The sequence below is a fragment of the Arachis ipaensis genome, chromosome B6 (assembly GCF_059453495.1).
Source record: "Arachis ipaensis isolate K30076 ecotype BB chromosome B6, ASM5945349v1, whole genome shotgun sequence".
Lineage (NCBI taxonomy): Eukaryota > Viridiplantae > Streptophyta > Magnoliopsida > Fabales > Fabaceae > Arachis > Arachis ipaensis.
The window spans coordinates 122127488-122151497 of NC_142441.1; the positions used below are offsets into that span (position 1 = coordinate 122127488).

General features: G+C 28.6%; 2 protein-coding genes across 4 annotated transcripts; one reads left to right on the top strand and one right to left on the bottom strand.

Moving 5' to 3' along the window:
* The first annotated feature begins 41 nt into the window (after positions 1-41).
* Positions 42-967, top strand: LOC148562542 (uncharacterized). Its single transcript, XM_088490914.1, has 4 exons — positions 42-195; positions 297-566; positions 663-762; positions 853-967. Exons 1-4 carry the CDS (start codon positions 42-44, stop codon positions 965-967), a joined length of 639 nt encoding a protein of 212 aa, XP_088347040.1.
* Positions 968-14308: 13341 nt separating this feature from the next.
* On the bottom strand, positions 14309-21066 carry LOC107647215 (uncharacterized). Of its 3 annotated transcripts, XM_088491487.1 has the most exons (9): positions 20678-20744; positions 19819-19887; positions 19472-19700; positions 19162-19319; positions 18896-19038; positions 17847-18017; positions 16787-16869; positions 16433-16509; positions 14309-15389 (listed from the first exon to the last, which is right to left on the bottom strand). In XM_088491487.1, the coding sequence occupies exons 4-9, from the start codon at positions 19241-19243 to the stop codon at positions 15067-15069; spliced, it is 879 nt and encodes a 292-aa protein (XP_088347613.1). In that variant the 5' UTR covers positions 19244-19319; positions 19472-19700; positions 19819-19887; positions 20678-20744; the 3' UTR covers positions 14309-15066. The 3 variants fall into 3 exon arrangements, with proteins under 3 accessions (XP_088347613.1, XP_088347611.1, XP_088347612.1); XM_088491485.1 differs by lacking the exon at positions 19819-19887 and having other exon boundaries at positions 20678-21066; XM_088491486.1 differs by lacking the exons at positions 19819-19887; positions 20678-20744 and adding an exon at positions 20904-21065.
* Between the last annotated feature and the right edge of the window lie 2944 nt (positions 21067-24010).

A 24010-nucleotide genomic window follows, 5' to 3' on the forward strand; every position in this document is an offset into this window, starting at 1 on the left:
CCTAAAAAAATGAGTGACTTTTGATCCATATCCGCAAAAACATGACAGAAATATGTGATATGTTAATGGATGTTAATTTAAGAAAACTCCAATGGACCTTCAAAGTTTATGTTATGCACTTATGGGAAGTTTTGAACAAGTTCAACAAAAACGAAGTCAATGATATGAAGATACTTTTTCAAGATATGAAGGCAAGTTTGTGAAACCTTTTTTGGATTTGCTTGAGTGATTCTCTTCTTGCTTTTTTTTTTTTTTTTTGTATTCGTAACTGACATGTAATTTTTCTAATTTCTAAGGTGGTAGAATCCAAGCTTCAATCCCAAAGCCATTGGTGAAGAAGTGGAGAGGCAACATATTGGAGTTTAACATGTACGTCATGTCTAACTTCATTGTGGTGGATAAGAAAGAAAAAATCAGGACAATCACGAATAGATGGACTATAAATTTTTCACAGATAACCACTGTGATTCTGGTATCTCATCCAAATTTTTCTCTAGAGGTATTTTTCTTTAAGCCAATCCCTGAGCTGCTGGCAGCTGAGAAGCTCGACGATTCATTACTTATAGGCAATGTATAAACTAAATAATTTCTATATAAACATAGGAATAACCTGCATTCCCGTGAGTACTTTAATTTTGTTTGGACCTGTCTTTATGGTTTAGATGTGATAGGTGAAGTTGTTGAAAAAGAAGATCCAAGAGAATTGATTACTAACAAAGGCAAGGAGACAAAACGTTTGGCTGTTTTGATAGAGGACCTTGAGTAAGAGTCCCGACAACATTTTTATCTATTTTAATTAGATATGCAATCAGTGTTTAACTAAATGAATATTTTTCTGTGTTTATTTTGCAGAAATAACAGTATTGGTTGTGTGTTGTTTGGAGACATAGTAGACCAAATTCTACCCTATCTTAAAGAAGCAAGGGTCGAGCCTTTGATAGTTATAGCGCAGTGCTTTAAACCATAGAATATAAGTTAGTAATGAGTATCAAAAGTCTTATGCCACCTAAATAAATCACATAGAATATAAGTTAGTAATGAGTATCATAGAATATAAGTAACTTACTTAGAATTGAGCAACAAAAGTGGACAACTTGATTGGCTTCAGTCTCCACTAAGAGAAATATCGGTTATGAACTCAGTTTGTTAATAAATCATACATTAATTAATTTCGATAACTGAAAGTTGAAGATAATTGATATGATGATTAATTGTAGATCGAGATATAAGATATAGATTTGCTAACTGAGCCACAATTAAATAAATTTCTAAGGGTATTAATCATATTATGATCATGTATTAACTACATGAAAAAAAGATCCATGATTAAGGATCACCTTTGGAGAGCATTGTCCAATATCCAAAATGTTAACACTAGCTGGAACCTAAAAATATTGTTGGCTACACAACACATGTATAAAATAATCAACAATAAATTTGTTAAAATAATAGAGCAGTTATTATTATCATAAAGAGATCTTAAATAACTTAAGAATCAGGTACTTAGATTCCTTTACTTCTCAAAATATATATATATATATAAAGCTCAGTAACCAAACTATTTCTAACTAATCATAATAGCTATAGATCAGCTGAGTTTTAATATGATAACACAATCTTAGGATCATACAACAATTGAAGTAAATTTTATCAAGTGCATATGTATATCAAGAGTCTTATGTCACTTAAACAAATCACACACAATATAAGCTACTTACGAGTATCATAGAATATAAGTAACTTACTTGGATTTGAGAACAAGAGCGGACAACTTTATTGGTTTCAATGGAGACTAAGAGAAAAATTCGGTTTGTAACTCTGTCAATATATCATACATTAATTAAGTGCGAGAACTAAAAGTTGAAGATAAGTGATATGATGATTAGTTGTATTGAGCTCATTATTCAACCATACACACAGAAGAACTTATTCCACTACAAACCACCAGGGGTAAAATATTTTTATTGACTCAATACAACTTAAGTAAATAAATTGGAACCTCAATATAGGAAAAGTGCATATATTTAGCTGAAGATAAATCTCATATCATAATTTTTTAGGTTTAGAATGAATAGTCCAACAAAACTAGAACACAAGATGAATGCAGTTCATATTTCTCATGGTCAATATGCAGATAACACAAAATGCATAATGCCTTTGACAGAGCTATGATTCTATTCCAGTAGCAACACTCAAGGTATATTTCTTAAATGTATATTTAAATGATTAAAGTAATGATAATATATTATCATTTATCCTCAAGAGGAAGTGTCACCTTAAATAGAGTTTTCACATCTTCGAAAGTGTAAAAGAATCTGTTTTGACTTTGAGTTTGAACTATGAGTAAAATCCAAGTCCATTAATCTTTTCACTTATGCAAAGTGTAGTAGAAGTTAATTTTATTAACTACGTGTATAATATAAGTTATTCTGAAGCGGAACTGTCACGTTAAACAGAGTTTTCACATCTTAAAAGTGTAAATGAATCTATTCTGATTTTGAGCTAAAATTTTGAGTAAAACCAAAGTGCATTAAGCTCTTCACTAATGCAAAATGTAGTAAAAATTTATTATATTAACTATGTTTATACTACCATTCATCATCTAGAGGAAGTGTCACTTTAAGCAGGATTTTCACATCTTGAAAGTGAAAACAAATCTATTTTTGTTTTGAGCTGAAAATAGAAGTAAAATCCTTTACCCATTATTATCAACTACATCTGTATATCAAAGGTCATATGCCACTTAAACAAATCACATATAATATAAGCTACTTATGAGTATCATAGAATATAAGTAACTTACTTAGATTTCAGCAACAAAAACGGACAACTTGATTGGTTTCAGTCTCCACTAAAAAGAAAAATCGATTGTTAACTCTGTCAATAAATCATACATTAATTAAGTTTGAGAACTGAAAATTGAAGATAATTGATATGATGATTAGGTGTAGATCGAGATATAAGATATAGATTTGCTAACTGAGCCACAATAAAATGAATTTGTAAGGGTGTTAGTTAGATTATGATCAACATTAATTACATGAAAAGATCCATGTTTGAGGATCAACTTTGGAGAGCATTGTCCATTAGCCATTATCCAAAATGTTCACACTGAATGGGATCTAAAAGTATTGTTAGCTTCACGTGTATAAAATAACGAAAGATATTATAATCTTAGGAAAAGGAAGAGCTATCCTCTATACAAAAATAGGAAAAGAAGGAAAAAGAGGAAATGTTCTCTGTCAACAGCACAACAATGCTCCCTAGTCTCAACCAAATCAGAGATGAAAAGTGAATTCTAGATTGCAGTGCACAATAAACTTATAAGTTATAACCTATATCCTTTTTCCAAGACATGCACGTTGCATTTGCCCCTATCCTGTCTTTTAATCCCTCTTTCTTTCCATACAAAACATCTCATTCATGTTTCAATGTTTCATTCAAGGATTCATTAACAAACTTAAGAATTTTTACACTTTTATAACATTATTAAACAAATTAACAAAGCTTGGAAACTATCAGTGCTGTAGGGTCAATACCAGTTCAAAAAAATAATAAAGGAAGAGTGAGATACACACACCACATATGATACATAGAGAAAAATAAATTTCTCCAATTATATTAGATAATGAAAAACTAACAATTATAAGATTTAAACTGACATAAAGCATTATAATATTGCTTAAGCACCAAAATTAAATAAAGTTAAAGGATACATTTATAGTGAAAACAAAAATTTATATCAAATTTTTTCCTCCTTTTTTTAGGAAATTTTCAATTGGAGGATGGGGATACCGAATGAATTTTTAAAAATGTATTTTCAATGAAGCAGTGAATTTGCATAATGAGTAAACTTATTTTATGAAAATTTAGGCATCAGCTATATTGAAGACAGGTTGTGTAGCATTTTATATTTTTTTTCCATTATCTGTTACCCAGTGTATGTGGGTTTGAGAAGAGTCAATATAGATAATGTTTAAGAAATACATGAAGATCCTAATCAAAGGCATGATTTCAATACATGATATGAATAGGTGACGAATTTTTTTATCAGGTGATAATTGCAAAATTTGTAACAAGATTTATCTTGGACCAAAATCATTCGATGGCTATAACTGGAGAAGACAAACAGTCTTCACTGATGATATGGAAGTGAACAATTACAAAATAATCTCAATCAAAGGAACCCTCACTAAGATTTGTAGATCTGAAAATCACATCCCAGTACAATGTTTATGCTGATAATTAGTGAATTTCTTCCCAAACCTTCGCTGCTGTGGATTAGAAAGGAAGAAGTTTTGATGAACTGTTGTTTATGCTTTTATTTTTTAAACTTTGCTGTAATGAAAGCAGCACATTGATAGATGAAAAGGGAGTTATTATATTCATAGACACCTATTATCAAGAACATTAGATATTGTGTTTCATTTAACGATTCATATTTCAACAAATGAAACATTTAAATTCAATCTTCTAATTTTACATACTATTTTTATATATTTTTTTATATGTATTAACGGTGGGGACAAATTTTACCATTAACTGTCCCTTTTAGTATAATTTGTAGGTAGTGGATAAGTTTAAACCTTTTTTATAAATAATAGGTGCTGTTATGGGTTATATATAATGGAAAAGTATTGGGCCTAAAAAACTTATTAATGTGAGTACAAAAAAAACTAATAATAGGCCACCAATAGAATAGGTTATAAAATTTTACAATGAATTTTTATATTTTTATATAACAAATGTTTTTGGTACTCATAGCTTACAAGTATAATAATATTCAAAATGTAACAAAAAAATTTTACAATGAATTCACAAATGTCCCTCGCCTACTTCCACTAGTACAAATGTAAAGTTGTAGAGTTAGAGATTTTTTTGTTCATACATTTTTTGTCACGTGTCTATTCTTTCGTGAATGGAAGTTGGTTCTCAATTTGGTTTTGGAGTCTGAAGAGGAAGGAAGTCTATTTATTAATATTTGAAGCTTGTTCACGTTCACTGTAATATGAATACATATTAAAATTTGGTTTTCATAGATGTTTCTCAAAATAATTATAGTATTTACTTAATTCTGTTAATTCAAATAACTCAAAAAAAATTTTTTTAATATTTTACAATAATTTTAGTCTCATAGTTAAATATACATTTTACACTTTTTTTTCTATAAGTATATTAATAAATTCAAAATCTATACGGTTAAAATTAAAAAATCATGATATAACATGAATTTTATTCTGCAAATACTTAATTGGTAAAAAATATTTTAAATTATAATTTATATTTACATAGAGAATTAGAATACATCAAAATATATTTTTTATATCTATAAATCTAAATGTATATGAAAAAAAATATTCACGGTACCACTTATTACAAAAATATTTATCGAAATATAATTGAAAATAACCAACATAATTTTTTTAGAATGTTCTTTAAAAATAACCAAAATGATTAGATTCTATTGTTATATTTGACTAAAATAAGAACGAACAAAATTCATATATTTTATTTATTATTTGTTATTTATATTATTATATTAGTCGCTTTAATTATATTTGTTCTAATTAATCTATATATATATATATATATATATATATATTAAAAAATTTTTAAAATTTCTTAATCCTAAGATCATTCATGATAAATCATTAAGAATATATATTATAATACGAAAGTGTACCTTTACTCATAGAAATTAGAAATTAATGTAAGAATTGTCTCAATTTTTTACAACCAATTCTGTATTCCTAATGTATTCCTAATAGAACGGCTAAATTACAACTTCTATGATAGGAAAAGAGTTGCTGAAGCCATAGTTGTCAGAACCGAACTGGTGATCAAACCGATTAAATTATTGGTTTATTAATTTATTAGTTCAACCGTTAAATTACTGATTGAATGCCAATGAGTAATAGCTCAAATGGCATAGTCTCCCCATACTCAATTAAGAGGTTGCGCGTTCGAGTCTCCTATCTTTGGTGAAAAAAAATTACTGATTGAATCGGTAGAACCGGTCCTACATAAATAAAAAATATAAAATAGTAAAAAGTTGAGTAAAGTGACAATTTAGTCCTTGAAGTTTTTAACTTCGGATTAATTAGCCCTTGAAAAAAAATAAAGTACCAATTTGGTCTTCCATAATAGTAAACGGTGGACACGCTATGTCCCTCTATCAATTTATCATGTAAAATTTAATGGTGATGATTATATGTCCTACTAATTAGTCCTAAGTCAAAATCTTCGAAAACCTATTACTTGATTTAATACTCTAAAAAATTTAAAATAAATATTTTTACTAATATTTTAATATGTAAATATAAATATTAAAATATTTGATACTTATTTTAATAATTGCATGAATCCTAAAGAATTATAAATTAAAAAAAATGAGTATAAAACTAAAATTAAATTAAATAAATATAAAATAATTTAATTGTGTATATATATAATATATATAATAAATAGCACATTAACTAGCAAAGGAACAAAACACCCTGACCCTGGTGCCATGCTTTGATACAATGCAGCACTAGGCCTTCTATAAATTACGAAGAAGCACTTGTCAACTATGAATAAAAAAAGTACTAGGTCTTTTTTATATTAGTTTTAATTTTTTTTTCGTAACAACTGTATTAATTAAAAGAATTTTTTAATTATAAATTTTAATAAGAATTAGTTTTTAATTATATAAAAAATAAATTTTTAATAAGTATTTACTTATATATATATATATAAATCTTTTTATGAACTAAATTTAATTAAGTTAAACAATAAGACTTTGAATAATATTAGTTATAACTAATTTTTGTTATTTTAGACTAACTTAATTGGACTTGATTAACAAAAAAACATGAATGTGTAGCATTATTCTATATAAAAAGAGAGATATTTTGATTGTATTATTAAAAAAATTTATTTAATTTTGTTAAAATACGAAACCTAAATAATAAAATTTTAAGTGATATGTTATTATTTAAATTACTATTTTAGTATTTTAATTTATAAATTAGATATTTTAAAAACTAATCATATTATATGTACATAAAAAATAACCATATGTATATATATTTAAATAAAAAATATACATTAAAAATAAATTAAATAATACATATATTTATATACAAATATATAATAATTAATGAATAATTTAATAACTAATTTTTATGTACACATAATATTTTTATTATAAAAATTATTATTTAATTATATATATATATTCCCTCCGCTATCAAAATTTTGTAGATTCGTCACTATTGGACCGTTTGAAAAGCTTTAAAAGTAATTTTTTTGAACTTTTGACTTATGAAAAGTAGTAGTATTAATGTCTGGTACAATTTTCAAAACCAAATTGCGACTTTCTAAGAAACTATTTAGGAGTTTATAGAGAAGTTAAAAAAAAATGACTTCTCTCATAATACTACTATTTTTTATCACATTTCTATAAAATAAGCACTTTTAGAACTAAAAATTCAAACACAAAATAATTTATTTATAAGTTACTTTTAGAGCTTGTTTGTGTGAGTTTCTAAGAAAAGATCTTTTTTCGAGTTATTTGTTTTTTAAAAGATCTTATGGAAAAATAAAAGTAATTTTATGTTTGGGTATCTCATGCAAAAAGATCTTTTTATCTATCAATTATGTTTGGGTATAACAATATAAAAGTACTTTTTTGTTTATTTATTACATGAAAAACATCTTTTTTTAAGAGAAAAAGATCTTTTAAAAAAAGATGTAAATTACAACTTCTCAGAAAATATGTTTTTTTATTTGTCTAGTGCTTTTACTTTTACTACTAAAAATTTGCCAAACACACTAAAAAAAAAAAGATATTTTTTCATTGAAAAAATATCATTTTTATCAAAATAATGACGCCCAAACAAGCACTAATATAGTCATTTATTGTTTAAACTATTTTTTCAAAAAGAGTTTAATTAAGTTGTTTACCCAAATTAGGCCTATATATATTTATAAGAGCAAATCTAATTAAAACAACTAAACTAATAAATAAAATCTAACAATTTTAGTTAAATAAATGGTCAAATTAAGTCCTGAAAGATTACTTATTCTTTAAATTGGTTCTCAAAAGATTTTTTTAATCAAATTCGTGCTTTAAAGATTTTAAATTAGTCATATTAGTATTTCCATCACTTTGTTTGTTTGTTTTATTTTTTAAAGATAGGAGACTCGAATCCGCAACCTCTTAATTGAGTATGGGGAGACTGAATTTGTTAATGTAACACATTAAGTGACACCCCAACATACATCTAGGAGTCTTAATTGACTATTAACATGATTAATTTATGAACTTAGATCAAATCAAAATCTAATTGAGGAGAGAATTCGAGGCATTGGAATTTCTTAATTTGGGGTTGATTTGATCTAATTTCATAAACTAATCATGTTAATAGTTAATTAAGACTTATATGTGTATGTTGGAATGTCACTTAACATGTTACATTAGCAAATTTTGATACCATCAATAAATAAAGTGATGAAAGGACTAACATGATTAATTTAAAATTTTTAAAGGACGAATTTGATTAAAAAAAAAATTTAGGGACTAATTTGAAAAACAGATAATCTTTTATGCGAGAAAAAGAGTTCTTTAAATTTAAATTTTTATATCTACTTTAAATTAAATAAGATTGAAAAAATAAATAAATTTTTAAATTTTTATCTTGATTGTTACATATAATAACAATGTAACAATTTTAGTATTATACTTAAATTAATTTAAATTTCATTATTCTATACATTAAAAAAATTAAATAATTTATAAAATTTTTATTTTTATTTATTAATAATTTATTATTTATTAAAAATTTTATTTTTTATCTAAAATTTATAATTTAAAAAACATAAAAATTAATTTCCTAAAAATATTAGAAAAAAATAACAATATAAAAATTACAATTTTGTTTTGAAATTAAATGAAACTAAAATCTTAAAAATTTTATTAGTTAGAGACATAGAAGTTGACATATTAGATCTAGAGAAAGATTAAAAATTATTACAAATAAGTGTTAAGAGTAGAAGAGATATTCAACAATGTAATATTTTTATATTCAATTGTTTATGTTAACAGTAGCTAAAATAGTAGTGTTCATATAATATAACTCTTTTAAGAAGATATAATATATTTGATATTTTTTTATAATTGTTGACAAATTTTATAATTTGATTAACAAATGAAAAATAATAAAGATCTGTATAATAGGTATATATCTAGATATCTAAATCAAAGAAGAAAAAAAAATTCTTTTAGCAAATCTTTAATAACTCAAAAGTTAACACAATAGTAGTTATAGATCAAAGTGATAAACAAAAATGAGAGTTGGGACTTGGGATAATGGTACAGTGATAATTAATTGCGATTGGGATGAATAGAAGAAGAAAACAAAAAAAAAATAATAGTGTATAATATGATGAGATAATATAATCAAAATAAAAATTAATAATCTTAAAAAATATAATAAAATTAAAAATAATTAAAGAGGTTTAAGATAAAATTGAAGAAATATATATTTTTTATCTATTAGAATTATGGACAGAGATAAAGAATGTTTTGGATATAAATTTTTAAATTTGTTTCTAATTAAATAGGATTAAAAAAATAAATAAATTTAATAATATTTATAAATAACTAATCTTTAAATAATATTAGTAAATTTTTATATTAATTTTATTACACATAATAATAAATTAATATTTTTTTAATCTTATTTTTTAATTTAAATGTGTTTATTTTAATATTTTATATGTTAAATAATTTAAGATATTTTATTTTTTATAATTTATTTTTAATTATTATTAAATTTATAATTTTAAAATAAAAATATAAAATTAATTTCTTAAATTCAATAGAAGAGTGGCTCAACAAGTACTATAGTGCCATGTGCCGCGAGCAGAATATAAAGAAAAAATGGAATTCAAAAAAATCAAGTATCTTTCAATGCGTCTGAATCAAAATTCTTTATTTGAATTCTCGATTCATCTAAACCATGATTCTAAAAGTTCAAACCGGTTTATCGAATCAAAAACGGTTAACAAAATCGGTTGTAATCAAGAAGAAGCAATATTAAATTATAAGGCCTACTACACATACAAATTTTTTTTGGTTTACATATAGATTGGTCCAAATCTAAAAAAAAAAACACGCGCACCACTTCTTTAGAATTGAGCGTCCAACGCACGCGCCTTAATCACCTGTTGCGTTTTTTCACAACACGTTCATTATGCTGCACTCTTCCTTTTTTTCTTCAATCAAAATGCAAACCGTCCAGCGACATTCGAAACAAATGAAGAAACGTTCCAACTCCTCGCAAAGAGTAGAAGAAATTAAGAAGACAAGATACAAATGTCCATAAAAAATCACCAGAAAAAACGAAGAAACATTATTCAAGGTGTACTATTTTACTGTTCTTCTAGGTTTTTTTTTTTTCTAGATTGTGTCTGTCATGTACCTCACTCTTAACCAGCAAAACATTAAAAGATTTCAAGAAGAAATATACTGTCTCCCATCTGATATTGGGTTTGAGTGTATTTTTGTAATTGTTTGGGTGTATTTTTGAAGTTCCATTATCTTCAAAACAATTTGAAAGCTTGATTTCAGAAATCATTAAAATCGAAAAAAACCGAAGGAGATCGAAGGCAAAGAGAGAACGCACGAAGAAGATCGAACAAATTTGGCAAGAAACTCGAAAAAGGAAACAAAATCTTTTGAAAAATGGAAGTTATATATTCACGCGTTAATTGATTTTGATTAATTTAAAAGTCTGCTAAAGAGGCACGTAATATAACCAGCGCGTTTAGGAAGTTTCGTTCTCTTCAAACTTGTAAAGCTTGTAAATGTAAAACACTTGTATGTAACGATTAATCCTTAAATTATATTAGGTTGTAACAAAACACAGTACAGTGTTCAACCGCTTTCCTATTATTTTTAAAAAATTAATTTTTATATTTTTGTTATTTAATAAAATAATTTAAACATTAAAAATAAATAATTTAAAAACAAAAATATTGTTTTAAATTATTTAACTTTTAGAATGCATAAGATTTATAAATTTAAATTAAATAAGATATTAAAAAATTTTATTACGTTGTTATTATGTGTAAAAAAATTAAAATAAAAATTTAGAAATAATTTTTATAAATTAACTATTTATAAGTATTATTAGGTTTCTTTATTTATTTTTATCAGTATTAATTTAAATCAAAGATAAAAAATTATATTTAAAGTATTTGTTATTTTTATACATAATTTTAATTGATAAAATATATCTTTTAATTTTATTATTTAATTTTTAAAATTAGTTTTAATTTTATTATTTTTTAAAATTATTTATTTAAATTTTTATTATTGTCTCAATGCCATTATGATATTACATTATTTTTCTTTTTAGTTTTTTTTCTTTCCATTTTCTCTTCACTTGATAGTTATTAATTATCACTAAATATTTTAATCACAATTTTTAATTTGGTCTATCACTTTGTTATAGATATTTAATGTACTGTAAATTAAATATCTATAACAATATATAAAGAAAATAGGAGAGTTTGTTGTCCAATTTTCACTTTTCATCTTAATTCTATCAATAAATTGTGTTTAATATTATTTTACTGTTAAAATTTGGTCCAAAGTGTAATTATTAGTTATTTTTTTATTCTTTATACAGTTACTTTTTTATTCTATACATCACTTCTATTCATTTTGTCTTTTTTTTTATTCTATGGAGTACATGTAGTACTCTCTTCCTATCTTTATTTCACTTAATTAAAAAAAAATAATGATAAATATGTGTATAGAAAATAATAAAAAAATAATAAAAATAAAAATTAAAAATTTTTAAAAAGTAATGGAATAAAAGTTGATTTAAGATATTGAATATAAAATTAAAAGAAAAAAATTTTAACAATTAAAATTATGCGAGAAAAAGAGTTATTTAAATTTAAATTTTTATATCTACTTCAAATTAAATAAAATTAAAAAATAAATAAATTTATAAATTTTTATCTTAATTGTTACATATAATAACAACGTAACAATTTTAGTATTATACTTAAATTAATTTAAATTTTATTATTTTATATATTAAAAAAATTAAATAACTTATGAAATTTTTATTTTTATTTTTATTTATTAATAATTTATTATTTATTAAAATTTTTATTTTTTATCTAAAATTTATAATTTAAAAAACATAAAAATTAATTTCTTAAAAATATTAGAAAAAAATAACAATATAAAAATTACAATTTTGTTTTGAAATTAAATGAAACTAAAATCTTAAAAATTTTATTAGTTAGAGACATAGAAGGTGACATATTAGATCTAGAGAAAGATTAAGAATTATTACAAATAAGTGTTAAGAGTAGGAGAGATATTCTACAATGTAATATTTTTATATTCAATTGTATATGTTAATAGTAGCTAAAATATTAGTGTCCATATAATATTATTCTTTTAAGAAGATATAATATATTTGATATTATTTTTTTATAATTGATGACAAATTTTATAATTTGATTAACAAAAAATTTGAATACTTGATATCTTAAATTTTGTCTTAAAGCAATAAAATATGGCTTAACAAGTAAGTCTGAAAATGGTATGGTGATAATTAATTGCGATGGGATGAATAGAAGAAGAAAAAAAATAAAACAAAGCAACATTTTTTTTTTTACCAAAGATAGAGACTCAAATCCGCAACCTCTTAATCGAGTATGAGGAGACTATGCCATTTGAGCAATTACTCATTGGCAAGAAAAGATAGTGTATAATATGATGAGATAATATAATCAAAATAAAAATTAATAATCTTAATAAAATTAAAGATAATTAGAGAGGTTCAAGATAAGATTAAAAAAATATATATTTTTTATCTATTAGAATTATGGATGGAAATAAAAAATGTTTTGGATATAAATTTCTAAATTTGCTTCTAATTAAATAGGATTGAAAAAATAAATAAATTTAATAATATTTATAAATAAATAATCTTTAAATAATATTAATAAATTTTTATATTAATTTTGTTACACATAATAATAAATTAATATTTTTTTAATTTTATTTTTTAATTTAAATTAGTTTATTTTAACATTTTATATGTTAAATAATTTAAGATATTTTATTTTTTTATAATTTATTTTTAATTATTATTAAATTTATAATTTTAAAATAAAAATATAAAATTAATTTTTTAAATTCAATAGAAAAGCGGCTCAATAGGCACGATAGTTCCTGGTGAGCCGCTAGTATTTTTTTTTTTTACCAAAGATATGAGACTCGAACTCGCAACCTCTTAATTGAGTATGGAGAGTCTATGCCATTTGAACTATAACTCATTGGCGCTGCTAGTATATATAATATGTATTGTGCATTTTTAATAGTGAAATATACGATATATGGTTAGCGAAATATAATATATAATGTTCATTTTAATATCTATTGATAAAAATACAAATTTAAATCTGATTATGAATTTAAATTGAAATTAGTCAAATTTTGCAACAATATTGTAAATATTAGCTGGAATTAACTAATCTATTATTTTTTAGAATTATATTATATATTATTTAGACCCCACTCACAACCATGATAATCTCTATATTAACTTCATCCATAGAAGTTCACGTACTTCGTGTCATAACTCAAAATTGAATCACGTTTTGTTGTTAAAAACATTCTTAATCATAGTTCTAATTTCAATTTTATTTTGAATCTTACAAAAGTATTTGTGAGATCCTCCAATATTTAGTCTTATAATTTATTTAAAATTTTATATTATTTTATTAACATAATTATATAAATGACAAAATTTTATTGATTCTCTATGAAAGTAATATCTTATTTTTAAAATAATATCGGTTTCATTTTATATATCAACTTTAATGTATATTTCAATTATAAATCAATTCACTTTTTAAAAGTATAAAAAATAATACTCTATAAATACTTTATTGGAGATGCTCTAACTCTCTCCTCTGCTTTTTTTTATCTTCTCTCTCTCCAAAAAAACACACAGTATCCAGATGCGAAACGTCTATCAATAATAGAACCTGCAAAGGTTATTTGACTCATTTAAAATTTAACTATGAACTTTATGGGTATTTTTTTAGTATTTTTGAAATCAAATTCAAATGTGTAATACTTCATTTAGTCAAACAACATTGATTAATCATATAAGTGTGTTTTAATCTCTTAACTAAGAGAGAGATTGAAAAAACCACCGTATAATATTCATTGTACATTACTAGATTAGATTGATTAGAACTTTCCATTAAATAATATGTAGACACTACATTTAAATCTAAATTATATTTATTTTATTTTGGTTAAGAAAATATATAATCAAGGCCCTGGATCTCAAACACAGCTTACACAATTACAATATACACAATTACAATATACACTACATATTGAAATGTGTGGTTTCCTTTCCCCTCCAAAATACAACTCAAAAATGCGTCTCTAGCTCTGCCATTCCAATAATAATATATATATTCCCAAACCCAGAAACACATTCTCAGTGTCATTCCCCTTCCTTCAAAACCCAACCTTTTCTCAGACAGTTACATCATCTCGTCAACCTTATGTGGTGCAGATGCATGAGCAGCAAGATTGTAAACAATGGAGGTGTTCAACAATAGACGGTGACAGACGGCAACTAAGTTGTGAACATAGTGGTCACGGAAGATACAGGTGGTTGTGTGGGTGGTTCTTGGTGCATTTGATCACATTGTACACTACAGAAGAATCTCTGTCACACACCCAGACCAACATAACCAACAACTAAATAAAATTGAGCAAGTAAATGCTGAACTATTTCCCTCTATTCAACCCAAAATGATGACTTATGCAGATACAAATTAGAACAAAAACCTGTACACTAATCTTAAAATACAAGAATCGCCTCAATCCATGAACCCATCTTCAAAGGGAGTGGTGGAGCATCAAGTGTAGAGTAGATAAGAAGTTTCAGAGTATTTTTGGAATCTGGAGACTTCTGCAGTGAGATTAAGGTCATGCTGGATTAGAATGTCAACCATGTTGTACTGGTTTTACCCTCCAGACCAAATCGCACGATCTGTAATTATTCCAATCAAAGTATTTGTTTTGCTCATACTTAGATTTATGACTCTCCTCCAATAGGCCATGGCCATAGAAGAAAGCTCCTTTAATGCTCTTAACTTGTTGAGATTCTTGGCTGGTTCATGTGGATCAACTCGTATCCTGTCCGCATTCGCAATAAACCAGGCACTGAAAGCTGGAGATGCTATCAAATCTGCTAAAGCTTGATCAGTGAATTTTCGAGTTGACTCAACCCGGTCATTCTCTGTTAACCTCTTTCTGTTGTTGTAAAAGCTTGAGAAATACACGTGCCCTACATACATAAAAAATGAAGATACAACACAAGAAACAAAAAATGGATCAGACAGCGTATCACAGCTTTGTTATTGCAAGAAAAGCTGTGCTCCAGAAACTTCACAGTTTTTGAGTAATAAATATCTGAATGAAAATCAATAATTTAGACAGGCTTCTCCAAGGTTTATTAGAGAACATAATCCGTGCAAAGCATGTACATCTTTTTTCCCTCTTTTCTTCTACTTTCTTTATTGATATAGGTGAATGAAAGGCTTAAACAAAAAATAGAGCATGCAAGCAAAAATGTAACAAGACTACTGAGACACAATAATGCAAAACATTTCCATATGTGTGAACAGGGGACTCTTGAGAAATCAATTCAATGCAGCAAATGAAGTGATCCAGCATTCAAGTAGCTTTTAGTAGTGTCTGTTTAGTACATGCCAAATATTGAAGCAGAGTGCAATGCATAAAACAGACATTAACATCCCTCACATGACTCATGAGGGATCATCATACTTGCAGAAGCAACTTATTGTAGTGCCCAACTTTTATAAATAATTAATCATACATTTAGTACTAAACTTTTAACCATTTTCTTTCCGTCATCTTCAGCATTACCATGCCGATGATACATAAGAATCCTACATACAGATCTCAAAATGCTATATTACGGCACCAGAGCATACATATGAACTATAAACAACTTAATTGTTGTATATATAAAGGTATTTTATGAGAAAAATTAGCTTTCAACCAACAAGTGAGCTTTTCTCGATGGAAAGAAATCTTTTCCAGCTTATTCAACATGAAAGCATAGCATTTCTTCCCTAAGTTGGAGCATATTGCACATTTTTACTGCTAAATATTTGCTCAATCAGTTCTACAGATTCCATACACTATTGTAAGTAAAATGTTCAATTTCTTTTATTTAATTACTAGTTTACACTTAGTAATTCCCCAAAAATACTTGAAAATATATAAAATAGAAACCAAAAAAGAAAGTTCTGTTGCAGAATATGTAGAAATCTTATTCAAGAAAGATTAGAGCATGAAACATACCTTCCATGAAGCTGTCACTACCATCTATTCCTCTCTTCCACTGCTGAAGGGGATTACCATTCACTGAACCTTCATGCCTGCTTGAAATCAATGGCCAGTTAACAAGTGGAGAAGTTGAAAATGAAAACAAGATCTTTTATATCAAGAACCATGAACCCACCACCCACCCCCACCCCCACCCCCGCGGGGCGCCAAAAAAAAAAACATTTTCTGCTTTTTTTATAAAGGAAGGCGAAAACGAAAAAGGGATGAACACCCAAAAACCAGAGAAAGACGAACACTGTTTTGTACAGGATCCAATTAAAAATCATTTTATGCGAATGAAAAAAATGGAGAAAGAGAAGTCAGACTTACCATGTGTGAATACACTTTATAATAAGATAAGCAGCTGCAAACGAGACCAAGGCTCCATTTGCCAAAGGCGGATCAGTAGTGCTCTGGCAGAAAAGAAAAAATTGTAAAATCAAAATAAATAGGAAAATGAGCAACAATCTTAAAATAATTGCATGTGTCACTGTAACGAACTGGCATCTGGTAAGATGATAGAACAGTAGCCAAAACTGAAGGATGAGATACAATTAGTATGGTTTTCCCTCCCTCAGGTGTATGGCTTCCAACAGATTATTTTACCTACAGTTATTTTAAGGACAATAGAATTTTGTTGCTGTTGTCAATGTATATTTTTGTTTTTCTTTTCTTGTGTGTTTAGGGTACTTTTAAATTTTATTATTTTCATCTGAACCAACATAGTGACTGATTAAAGAAACTAAGATTTTTCATATATTGTAATATTGTACATTTAGATTCTATAAACAGCAACATTTGCAAATTTATGTGGAAAATTTTTTAAAACAAACATTATAATAGGTGAATAGTTAGATAAATAGGTAAAATAATAAAAGGCAAAAGGAGAAAATAAAATTAAGTGCAAACCACTCTCTTGATGAACAATTACCTTTTAGATTAAACAATATAACAATATATATTAACATAATAGTAAAACTAATATTCTAAAATACTATTAAAACAGTGAAAAGTATATTAAATATTTGAAAACAATATAAAAATAAACTGAAAGTCAATAGACGGCTGGTTCAACTAATAAATAGATAAATGGAAGGTTAAAAAGCTTTCCCAAAAAGTGGTACAGCTTGGTAATATTTTCAAGTGACTGAGTTTCATAGAGATGCTAGACAAAAAAAGCTAGGCTATTAATTCCAGTGAAATGACGAACAAACATTAACATGTTACATACTTTCCGTGAAGAAAATTTGTTCATCTTGTCATGCATCAATAAGAAATTACACAAGGTGACATTGACATAGCAAAATTTGTCATATACGACAGGGTGAGTTTTGGATAACAACCATAGCGTAGTTCATGTTCTCTAAACTATAATTACATAAATGCAAACCTGAAAAATGAAGGCGGATCCTATGATGCGCATTCCCCATTTCAGTATCACAAACTTAGCGACCCCAGCATGCTTAGTACCATCTTGTTTCGGGAAAACAAATTTCCTAACAATTCTATCACCTAAAGCAGCTCCAGCCAAGATGATGCTCAGTATTACAACAATAGCAACCTGTAAAACCATTATGAGAAATATTTTATGACAAAGAATGTAACATATCACTGATCAACTGTTATTACTGGAATTGGAATGCAGTGTTTTATTGATTAGTTAGAATTATAGTACGGATATTCAAGAGACCTCTCAACTCTCCCAACATTCCCAATTACTCAAATGACTAGATACTCTTCCCTCTACCCTATCTCATCTGTTTATACTAATCAAGTGATGAGTAGCACTTACTATGAAAACTAATTCATATGCTAATGGATCCCTAAAATAGACAAGTCATGCCAAGTCATATAGGATGCGGGAGGAATTCACAATATTTGTGATAACCAGAAAAGATGGTCCAACATTCAGCAGGCATTATGCAGCATGGAGGATCGACCACATTGCTGCTGATCCATAATGTGAATGCCAGTGCCATTAGGCTGACCTTGTGGTTCAACTGAGGAAAGAAGGAGGCAAGAGTAGGATGGGAAAGTTGGTTGAAGAGTATGGCTAAGATCAAGGAGGAGGAAGGAGTTGGAGATTTGGGGAAAAGGAAGAGGAGGTCAAAGAAGGAAAGTGATACTGTGGCTTCCATGTAGTATGTACAAGAAAAATACCATTGGTGACTCAATAATTTGACATTGTTTTACTAACTGTAGGAATCAAACTGGTGACATTTAAACAATAAGAGATTAACAGCTGAACAAAATAGAGAGGACCCAAAATTTAAGCCTTCCCAACACCATACTTTATTTAATTTCAAGGTTCATCATTAAAAATTGCCTGAATGTTTTAAAAAAAATGTTGCTTGGAAGTTTAAAAACAAAATAATGATAAAAATCAGAATGAATATAACAAAATGAAATCCGTATATTTTAGGAAATAATTTTATACACCTGAAATAGTAGAATTATAATGACAGGAAAGATCACTATAGCCATTGAACTGCTATGGCAACATGGAACCCGACTGCTAATAATTGGAGCCAACAGTAATGCCAATCCAAGTACAAGACTGATAAGGCACAAATTCTGAATATCTGGAACAATTTTAATAACATGGACAAATAAGCACCATTAAAAATAGCAATAGTAAAAACAAAACACTAATAATAGAATAACTATTTGCCTTTAATCCTTTTTATGAGATAGAAGGAGCATACCTTCTTCAAGAGCAATTGTAACAGACACTGATGTTTGACCATTAATCCTCACATCAGCATACCTCTTGTCATATGGTGACATATCGGCACTCCATATGCCCTTCTGCACGCTCTTCCATTCATCCTTTTGGCACTCACACCATCCAAGTGAATTGTCCCTGTACATACTTTATTAATAAGAAAAAGCAATCTTCATAGAATTTTGCAATAAGTTGAATCCAGGAGATGCACCAATGATGTGGAATGCGATGATAGCAAATAAATATAAATATACTATCACCATGTACATTGATCAAAGCTATACACTCACCTATGCAGACAAACCTGAACTTGGCTATGTAGCCTCTCTGGGATTGCGGCTGAGGGAGCCACAGAAATGTGGAATGAACTAGCATAGCTCAGAAGATTCAATCTTGAGATGCCATAAATGGCAACACGGGCACATCGTAAAGTGTTTTGTACATCATCACCATAAGTAGCTGAATGAACGGAAAGGGGGGCAGGGGTGACCTCTAACACCGGCCTTTCAATGCTAACTCCTGCATTTGTAGTGTCTTTAGATTCTTAACAACATAGGAACGGAAAGTATAAGAACAAAATAACTAATAATATAAAAAGCAATTTGGTTCTAATATTCAGTATATTTGCGAGTTGTGCCTTTTGATTTTGGAGTGGAATACCCATCTCTTCTTCCCCAGAGGACAAAAGCCAGCTTTCACCCTGATTCTTTTCTTTCAAGAAAGAAAAAAGAAAAATAAAATAAAAATAATAACATAAAGCAGAAGTGACTATGTTTCAAACATGTTCTGTTTCTGCTTATGGAATGTAACAACAGAACAGGCATTGATCATGTCAAGCCCCAAGAAGGGAAAAAGGTCAAAATAAACAAAACACAAAGCTTTTGAATTTTGATAGCTAGCTACCATCATCAGCTCCCAAAATCCTTGAACAATCAGACCACAGAAACATACTGAGGCACCAATCACACAAAAACAACACAGATCATACCCAAGACTCGCCGCATAACTAACCTGAAACTTCACTTCCCTACGAGACAGAAAGCAAAGAGAAACACCTTGAAACACGCCCAGGCCCTATAAGCTATTCGCTTAGAATTGAATAGTGAATTGACTGAATTCTAGGAATTCATCGTGGAGTTAGCATCTGATTCGAACAGGTTGTACTATATCACCATAATCCCACATCCCACCAACAATAACAACAACAATTTCTTGTTTTTTTTTTTTTTTGCCAAATAAAAACAGCCTGAAGTCAAAGAAAATGAAATTGTCTTGAATGTGTGGTTTATAACCCTCGACATTAGTACTATCGAACCTGGGATTTGTATTTTTTAACGGAATTTGAAAAGGGGCAAGATTGCGAGAAACCCTAGGACCTTTTTTTTTTGTGAGAACCCTAGGACCATTTGAATAGCGAGAGAATCAACTAAACTGTAATAAATGAAGTAGTGAATGTGGAAGTGGAAGAGGAGGAAGAGAAAATCCATTTTAGGGACCTGGGAGTTGAGGGGGTCTGTGATGATCCAGATCGACAAGTGAGGGGCTGAAGAAGAGGAGGAGAGTGGCGGCGGCAGAGGCGGAGTAGAACCACGTCATCATTATCACAGGGCAATGAATGTGATGAATACAAATCGCGTAGGAGTAATAGTAAATATTATTCGGTATTCGGAAACAGGGCCTCCTTTTAATTGTTATATGATGATGATGAAAAAGTTGACATACACGAATGTCTGAAGTGGCGTGTGCTACCAGATCAGAATGCTTCCTCGGCTTCCAGAAGGTTCGGTTTCCTTAAGTAGGCAGTACAAGTACAATGCAAAGTGCAGCTTTCTTCTTGGATGGCGCCGACTCATCATGTGTTCTTTTTATGGCTTTATGTTTCTTAGGATTGCGATTCTTTGACTGAAATAATAAATACAGTAACAAGACAAAGATAATCCATTTATTGATTACGTAGATAAGCCAAATTTACTCTTTAGTCCTCTAGTCTATCTCCATTTTCCGGTCCTCCCGCTGCCAGCTTTGAGCTTTGTTCTCACTTTCACAAATTTCGCCAACCATCATGCCTCCCAAGTCCCATTAGATGCGATATTTAGTTATTTACACATCAAGGAATATGCTGTTTATCCACACATCTCTAATGTAATAATGATATAAATATAAATAAGGGGCAATACTATGGTATTCCTTCTATATATGTAGAAGACACGTGTAAAGAGATAAGATTGTTATGGTGGCACAATCTTCTAATTATAAATGACAGAATGTGATGTATGATTTCATTAAAAAATGACAAACTCTGTGTTTGTTACCGGAATGAAACAAATGAGTTAGTGAGTAGTGATAATTAGTAGAGTTATTATTTTTTTTTTTTTGTGACTGAAAATAACACAAAGAAAAAAGACTTAAGAAAAAGAGTAGTACTTCTCTCTAATAATAATGTCTAAATTATTAGGAGGCAGTAACCACTCTAGATACATCTGCTTGTTTAAAACAGCAGTCTTAGCCATTAAATCAGTCGCTTTGTTTGATGTTCGCTGGATGAGCACTAAAGTAGCTGTCCAATTGCGCTGTAGCATATCTTTGATTTTGTCAAGCAGACCAGAGTCATTCCTAATCATGCTAGTTGTGCCTCGCGAAACAAGAAGAAACCCATCAAGATTATCAGTTTCACATATGATCTCTTTGCACTCGCAATCCCAAGCCATAACAAGCCCTCCCCAAATAGCATGAAACTCACAACAAAGAACACTAGAGAGAGGTATACTGGCAGAACAACCTTTTATCCAAATTCCCATGCTGTCTCTAATAATACATCCAAAGCCAGCTAATTGCTCATTTTCAAAAACGCTTGCATCGCAGTTCACTTTACAGACATTCATTGGAGGTGGTTCCCAGTTATATTTCAAAGAAGAAGGAATAATATGTTTTTGGTTGATAACAACATTAGAGAAATCTCGAGCAGCATGTTTAACTAAGTGAACAATTTTCTCCTTACTCCATGGATCATCTTGGTGGAAGATGTCATTATTCCTATCCCTCCAAATCCACCAAAAGGCCGCTGCAAAAAGAAACTCATTTTTGTTGAGGTTAGAACGAATCCAAGACACAAATTCCAAACTAGAGTCCTCAGCGGTCATTCCCAAATTTAAGCTAATCTAAATCTGACGAGTTTTTTGGCAAGTCCTAAAGCAGTGGTTAATATCCTCTAGAACATTTTGGCAAGTTCTAAAGTAGAGTCATTATTCTATGTAAGTAAAAATAATTAAATTATGATTATGTTAATATAATGAGCCTGTAATTAGTGGTTGAGTTTTCTGTAACACCCTACCATACAAAGTCTTATGCTTAAGTCATAATTCAGAGATGGCAAGGTATTACAACATCTAAAACAAAAATTTAGTACGTATAGTAGTATGAATAATTGGTTATAACTAGGAGCCTTTGTAGAAAAAGGGGTAAACAAAAATCGTAACTCGAACGCGCAACACTCCGATCGATAACGTAACGAACAAGGATAAACCAACGTGAGATAATATATATAAAGGAGTATCAAAAACAGGAATATCAAGACTCAAAATCCGGCTGCGAAGATAACCGGTCCGAGCATAGCAATATATACATGTAATAAAATAAGGAAACCCCAAAGGAAACCCAAAGGTAGCGTTTGGTGGAGAGACAGAGACGGAAAGACTGAGACTGAGAGACAGAGACTAAGAGACAGGGATTGAAATAAATTTCAGTATTCTGTTTGGTGCAAAATGGGAGACATGAATTGAAACAAGAATAAAACTCTAATTTAATTTGCACAAAGGGTAAAATTGGAATTAATTAATTGAAATGAAAGTATTTTAGGTATAAAATGTTATTAAAGTTTCAGTCTCCATCTCTAAAAATTTTAGTCCCCTGTGTCTCTACTTTTTGGAGGTACTGAAATACTGAAATTTTAGAGACAGAGACAGAAATTTTAGTACCAGTCTCTGAACTAACAAACACGATACTGAGTCTCAGTCTCTCAGTCTCTGTCTCAGTACCTCAAAACAAACGCTACCAAAGGGACACAAATACAGAAACCTATTCTCCAAAACCTCCTATAAGAGGAGTCATCACAGTTTGTATTATTTAATGGAGATAAAAGTATCTAAACAAGATATATAACCCAAAACAGAGTCCCGAAAATAAGGATCTTCGCTAATCCAGAAGTCTCCAGCATGCCTCAACGAGAAGCCTCGCGTCCTGCATCTGAAAACCACAAAATCCGCATGGGTGAGAACCAGAGGTCCCCAGCATGGTAACAGCTTCCACATATATAATACATAATAATAGAGGAAAGCCGAAGGCAATCCTAGAACTTCCTCCAGATAATATCAAAGCTTATAAACAAGCTAAACCGTAAGTGGCAACTGACTAAAGATCCTTCAGTCTAACTAATACTTCCCTTTCCAATTCCTTCAGACCTCCCAACCACCAGCAGGAGTATAATATAGCAAACACAGTTATATCAGACAGGAGATATACAAATAAGAACAATTAAGGCATTTAGACAAATAGCAAGTAATATGCAGTCAAATAGGCAATCTCAAACAATTCATGTAGTATGCTTATGATGCATGCCTGTCCCTAGTGGCTGATGATATCATCTGTCGGTTATAGAGCCAACCCGACAAGTCCTGGTAGCTAACCATTGGAATGTCCCTCTGTCGCGCATCCCCAACTCGAGTTATACTCATCATAAACTTGATCATAATCATGATCCATATCCATCACCCTCACTGGTGAATATTTATCCATCACCATCACTGGTGAATATTTATGGGGGCGAGCTCATC